This window comes from Sceloporus occidentalis, unplaced genomic scaffold, assembly GCF_023333645.1.
Source record: "Sceloporus occidentalis isolate IW3139 unplaced genomic scaffold, rSceOcc1.0.p SCAF_1, whole genome shotgun sequence".
Taxonomy (NCBI): Eukaryota; Metazoa; Chordata; class Lepidosauria; order Squamata; family Phrynosomatidae; genus Sceloporus; species Sceloporus occidentalis.
Genome location: NW_028316981.1, coordinates 181,834,005 through 181,840,476, shown reverse-complemented (window position 1 = coordinate 181,840,476; position 6,472 = coordinate 181,834,005). Strand labels below are relative to the sequence as shown.

The 6,472-nt window shown below is 43.1% G+C and overlaps 1 protein-coding gene across 1 annotated transcript; it reads left to right on the top strand.

Moving 5' to 3' along the window:
- Positions 1-760: 760 nt before the first annotated feature.
- Positions 761-6,259, top strand: LOC149322957 (three prime repair exonuclease 2-like). Its single transcript, XM_089485402.1, has 2 exons — positions 761-1,403; positions 2,271-6,259. Exons 1-2 carry the CDS (start codon positions 800-802, stop codon positions 2,960-2,962), a joined length of 1,296 nt encoding a protein of 431 aa, XP_089341528.1. The 5' UTR covers positions 761-799; the 3' UTR covers positions 2,963-6,259.
- The last annotated feature ends 213 nt before the right edge of the window (positions 6,260-6,472 follow it).

The window sequence follows — 6,472 nt, the reverse complement described above, 5'->3', positions numbered from 1 at the left end:
GTGGAGTTGGAGAACTGCAGCATAAACAGTTGAGTTTGCTGTCTTAGTTTGTTCAGGGAGGGAGTTGGGTTTTCCAATCTAGGTTTTCTCTTCTTCTCCCTCTCCTCTCTGGCCCATGGTGTGCAGTGTTTAAGCACACCCATTCCTTTCAGCAAGCTATTGTATTTTTTTTTTGTTTGTTTGTTTTCTTAGTGCTTTCGCATGTCTGCATTACAGTTAGCTTTAGAATAGATTTCTGCATTGTGGCACAGCCGTTGCTATGGTCAACAAGAAGAAAGCTACCAAGGCAACCCCAGGAGGGGAGAGCAGCACTACCTCTTCAGCAGCTGGCGCGTCATCTCCACCCAGTGTGGATACAGGGGGCCAGGACCCTGCTGCTTCGTCATTGCCGGGCCCAGCGTTTCCGCCCAGCATAGAGATGTGGACCCAGATGCTGTCCACATTCACAGAGACGCAGCGCCAAATGGCTGAGCAAAATCGGCAGTTGGCTGAACGTCACGAGGCTCAACAGCGCCAAATGGCTGAACAAAATCGGCAGTTGGCTAAACGTAACGAGGCTCAACAGCGCCAAATGGCTGAGCAAAATCGGCAGTTGGCTGAACGTAACGAGGCTCTGCAGCGCCAAATGGTCGACCTCCTTGCTAATCGCAGCCAGGACCAACCTACACCTGCACCAGCATCAGTGCGGCTTGAACCACCTCGCCGGTTTCCCCTTTACAGGAACGGCGATGATTTTGAAAGCTTCCTGGAAAGTTTTCGGCGGACGTGTGAACTCCACGGGGTCGCGGAGGATCAGTATATGAACGAACTTCGGCCCCAGATCTCCGGGGTTCTCCGTGATGTGGAAACCAGTATGCCACGGGGGGAGATGCAGAACTTTCAGCTCTTCGTACGGAAGGCGCGCCAACGCCTTGGTATTACCCCGGAAGCAGCCAGAAGGCGCTTCAGGGACACACGCAAGAAACCGGACGCTTCCGCCGTCGACCTGGCTTATGCGATACAACGCAACAGAGAACTTTGGATGCAGGTAGCTAAGATAACTTCGCTGGAAGAGTTCTCCTTTCGCATAGATCTGGAACAATTCTTGACTTATTTTCCTCCTGACGTGGCCCATCATGTGTTGGACAAGGACCCCAAGACACTGCAAGAAGCTGCAGAGGCTACGGATACATACCTGGACCTCAAGCGAACCCAACCTCCAGTGCCCAGTGCTGGATATCTCAAAAAGGGGCAGCCTGGACATCACTTTCAACGCAAGGACATCTCTCAGCCTCAACATTCCAAGGCTGCTACACCGAATCCGCCCCAACCCCCCCGTCAGTCGCAGCCTTCTCAGCCACAAACCCGTCAGTCTCAAGCGTCTCAGCCACAAGCATCTCAACAACCTTCATCGTCTTCACAAGGTAAACCTAAGGCCAAAGAGGCACCTAAATGCTATTCTTGTGGACAATTAGGCCATATTAGGGCCCAATGCCCACAAAACCCTACAACAATAAATGTTATGGCTCAGGCCGAAGCTCAAGTGGCTGAGTCTGGTGCAACAGTAGATCCTGATCCCTCCATGATTCCTGTTCACCTCAGACACACCCTGTGGGTGGGTGACAAGGAGGTGGTGGCATACAGGGATTCAGGCGCACAAGGAGCCGTCACAGTAACCTAGTCAGATTAATCAGTGTGCAAAAGTATTTTGTAACACCGTTGTGATTAACTAAATAAAAGAAGTTGGTAGCATGAGCTTTTGTAAACTCAAGTGCACAAATCAATGAAAGCTCATGCCTTCAATTTCTTTCAGTTAGTGTCAAAGATGCTACAAGATCCATCTGCACACTGATTTCCCAGACTAACTGACTTCTCAGTTTGGCTCTGTGTCTTGAAGTGTGTGTGTGTGTGTGCGCGTGCGCGTGCGCGTGTGCAAATAAATGGAGGGAGAGCAGCACTCCCCATTTTTAAAATTTTATTGACATAATTATGTGCTATATGTAGGTTTTTGTTAAAGAAATGATACATATATCAATGCAGGGAGAACCATACTCGTTGCTGTAGTTTTGTGTGTTCTTGGCATCCTGTCAGTCACTAGTGTTGAAGATATAAGCCACTTTTAAAAAATCCATCAGTGTCTTATCTCTGCTACCCTGGAGACTGTGGTGGTGGCAAAATGAGATAAAACTCCACATACTCACATAGGGTGGGGTTGAACACTACTTACTGTCCTGGTGCATGTTGTGATACAAGACATCATGAAATTCTAACATCTTTTTCTTCTGCCACAGCTATGGCTGCTCCCCAGGACTTCCAAACATTTGTCTTCCTTGATATTGAAACAACTGGCTTGCCTCAAGACCAGCCTCGTGTGGCTGAGCTGTGTCTCTTTGCTGTGCACCGCCATTCTTTGCTGCTCTCTCCACCGGACAATACACTGACCCCACTGGAGCAGCTGCCTCGTGTCATAGACAAGCTCACCCTCTGCATTGATCCCCAGAAGCCCTTCACCTCCAGAGCAGAGGAGATCAATGGGCTGAGCAACCAGAAACTGGAAGAGAACTGCAAACTAGAACTCAACACTGCTGTGGTGGAAGCCCTACATGGGTTCCTGAACCGGCAAGCTGGCCCAATCTGCTTGGTTGCCCACAATGGCTTGCGGTTTGATTTCCCCCTGCTGCGTACAGAGTTTCAACAAGTGGGCACCAAGTTATTTGCAGACATGGGCTGCCTTGACACACTGCCAGCCTTGAGGGAGTTGGTTGAAGACACAAATGGATGCTACAAGCTGGGATATCTATACCAGCACTTTTATGGGCAGGAACCCATCTGTGCCCACTCAGCCGAAGGGGATGTGATCACTCTTGTCCTGGTGTTTCTGGCTAAAGCCCCTGAGCTGATGTCATGGGCAGACCGTAATGCCTGTCGCTGGGAGAAGATCCAGCCTATGTACCAGCTCAACATAGACAGGGACTGTTATTGACAGGAGTAAGTAGCAGGAAATAATATTTTAAAGAAGAAAACCCAAATGGCACACCACTACCACCCATCACATATACTCTACCAAAACCAAACCTAGAAGGAACTAAGATCACTACAAATCATGTTGAAGAGTTGTCCAGAGTTTCTTGGCAGCTGATGAAGGAGCTTGTGCTTTAGAGGCCAGGAAATACAGTAGTTGTATTAGCCCTATTTAGGTGCCTGGTCCAAGTGTGTTTGAAGAGACAAAATGTTTAGAGAATCAAAAGGCATGGGTGCTGACTCTACTCACAGTGTCCTTGCATGTGTTTGCTCCACTTGGCCATCTTCAAACATCTAAAGGGTGCAGTATGAGCACCTTCAGCTGATTGTACCTAGAAGCCTTTCATGGTCAACCCAAAATATTTTGCTGCCAGAGGCAAATGGTGCCCCATCTGCTCTTTAGTCAAATTGCATATACTAAATAGCCAAATGAATTATTTGGGCACCTGGGCAGAAGATCCCATAAGTACCTGGCAGTCACATACAATCATAACAGAGCAACTATCAATTTTAAATTAAATTGGCAGGGCAATTTGTCTCTTCTGTTGTTTTATTCTGTGAAGTACTATGTGCATAGATGGAATTATGCCAGATGCTGCTGCTGCTGCTGCTGCTGCTGATGATGATGATGATGATGACATGTTTCCCTTTCCTAGTACCCAAAATCTGTTACCTGAGGTGGCTGCCTCTCTTTGCCTAATGTCTTCTTGTGTGATAGAGAACCTTGATAATTCCACTTGGAGAGGCTTCTAGACATCTTCAGGAGAACATATATAGAGTGTTGTTTCACATCTTCATGCCCAATTTAGGATGGGTTTGAGGAATCCCAGACACACACACTTTGTGACCTCAGTGTTCAAGCTGAATGCCTAAATATGGATAATGTTGGATTTGGATCTGTGAGATCCTCATTCAGATGTTAGCCCTAGAGCTCATGGGACTGTAAAAATAATGGTCATCAAAATATTATCATAGTTTCAGCTGCTTTGAAAGCACACCTCAGTAGATATAATTGGAATAACTTTTGCAACTGTTCTGAAGTAATTGCAGCATTCCAACTCTTTGTTGAAACACACTCAGTGTATATTCGTGGGATTGGGGTGTTGTTAAATAGATCAGTGGTGCTGAAAATTATCTTGGATTTCTGAGAAAAATATCCACGTTACCCTCTAAAAGTTTTGTTTCTTGAACACTTGGCTCAAGAGGACATTCACTGCAGGTTTTCTTACTCCTGGTGCACCTCTTCTCTTGCAAGGGATCAGGCTGAACAGTTGGAGTATTTTGAATGAGGCCACCTGGCTTAGAAATGCTACAGCCTTATTCTGTTTCTAACTGTAGGAAGGAAAGTGGAAGAGGGGTTTTCATACATTCTGCTATGGTACCTGTTTATAGTCTTCTTCCAAAATCCATCATGCTGCAAGGTCTTTCTCACATCTGGTCAGGCATCAGGAGTTTGCATATTGTGGCCTTATAACTGGCTTAGTAAAGGATTTACACTAGGGCTGCATCTGCACTGCAGAATTAATGCAGTTTGAGACTGCTTTACCTGCTATGGCTGAATGCTGCGGAATTCTAGGATTTGTAATTTTGTGAGATATTTAGCTTTCTCTGTCAGAAAGCTTTGCTGCCATAACAAACTACAAATCCCAGGATTCCATAGCATTGAGACACGGCAGGTAAAGTAGAATCATGCTTCACTATTTCTGCAAAGTGTGGATTTTGGAAAATTCCTTAAGGCTGCCTTTGTTGTTCTTAGTCACAATCTGGCATTTCTTTTGGAATTGTCAGCATGATAGTCAATAATAATTTGAGCAGTGGTCAGTAACAACCAATATCTATTTATAATAATTATTATTATCAATGATTTTTATTAATATTCTGTAGAGCAGTCAATAATTATTAATCAACAATATATTTGAAATATTTAAGTAGCAGTGCTTTTATCATAATTAATTATTTTTAGTCATTAGATTATAGTAATAGACTTCAAGGAATCCAGTGTGGTGTAGTGGTTTGAGCATTGGACTGCGACTTTGATTCAGGTCTGAATCCCTGCTGAGCCACGGAAACCCACTGGGCAACCTTTATTCAGAATGATCAGTAGCATGAATAGATCTTTAGGAAATATTGGATAATTACCCAGTGTATATGCCACTGGGCAACCTTGGGCAAGTCACATGCTCTCAGCCTCAGAGGAAAGCAACAACAAATCCCCTCTGAACAAATCTTGCCAAGAAAAACCCATGATAGGTTCACCTTACACCACCATTAGTCTGAAATGACTTGAAGGAACTCAACAACAAAGTTGATTTCAAAAGAAAGAAAGTAGTAGTTGAATTACCTGTGGTTGTAATTACCATTCAGCTACTTACTACTTGAGGGGGAAATTTAACTATCTGTAGTAAATTGTTGTTTATCGCTGCCACTCAGCTGGTCTAATCTATGGATTAAATGTAATAAAGATAAATCTAATGCTATAATTATCAGTCATGCTTTCCATTCATTTCCCTTGAAAGTGTCGTTTTAAGGCATTTGCTTCAGTCACGTTGCTGGAGCCAAGGAGTCCTAAGTTGTGTATTGTCTGGATGGGAAACTACGTGGTAATTTTGTGTGTAGTGCTCTGAAGAAAAGTTACATAAAGAAAATTGAACAACCACCATTTATCCAAGGTTGGTTGAGCAGAATATGTCTCATTTTTAGATAATACATGCCTTTCTGTTATATTTCTCTTTACTGAAACCGAGAGACAGTTTGTGTTAAATTTGTATAAGAGTCTTTGTAGGGAAGTCCATATTGAAATACAGGTGTGTGACCAACTTCTTGTCTTTCTATATTTAAAAAAATAAAATCTGAGGATTCAGGTTATTCCTATTCTTCACAAGTGACCTATAGATGCTGAGTGACTTCTTGCCTAGCATGACTAGTTCCAGTAATATATAATTTGGCTGTCTCATCAGGAATAATTATATGGCATATTATTAGTAAAAAGCAGCCATTTATTTAAGTAAGATGTTTGATTAAAACATTCAGCGCATGCCAAATTGCATCTGAATTGCCCTAATGGATTCTTTCTCCTGACACAAATAATTAGCCCTTTGACAGTATTATTTCACAGTACCCCATACCAAAAAATCCTGTCAGTTCACTCTATTATTAGCTCCATGTTTCAAATTGGGAATGAGGTTGGGTTGAGTTGTTTGCTATATACTGTTTTGTAAGTTTATGCAGGTTGAAACTCCCTTATTCGAAATGTTGGGACGAGACGTGTTTTGGATTTTGGAATAATAATAATAATAATAATAATAATTATTATTATTATTATTCTTTTGGAATCCTTGCATTTGCATATACATAAATAATGGGAAATCCTGGAGAGGGAACCCAAATCTAAAGATAAAATTCATATATGTTTTGTATACACATCATACCCGTCCCCTGAAGGCAATTTTATATAATATTTTAAATAATTTTG

Coding starts and splice junctions, on each gene's coding strand:
- LOC149322957 (XM_089485402.1), top strand. CDS start 800: ATGAACGAACTTCGGCCCCAGATCTCCGGGGTTCTCCGTGATGTGGAA. Junction 1,404..2,270: donor ACCTTCATCGTCTTCACAAG/GTAAACCTAAGG, acceptor CTTCTGCCACAG/CTATGGCTGCTCCCCAGGAC.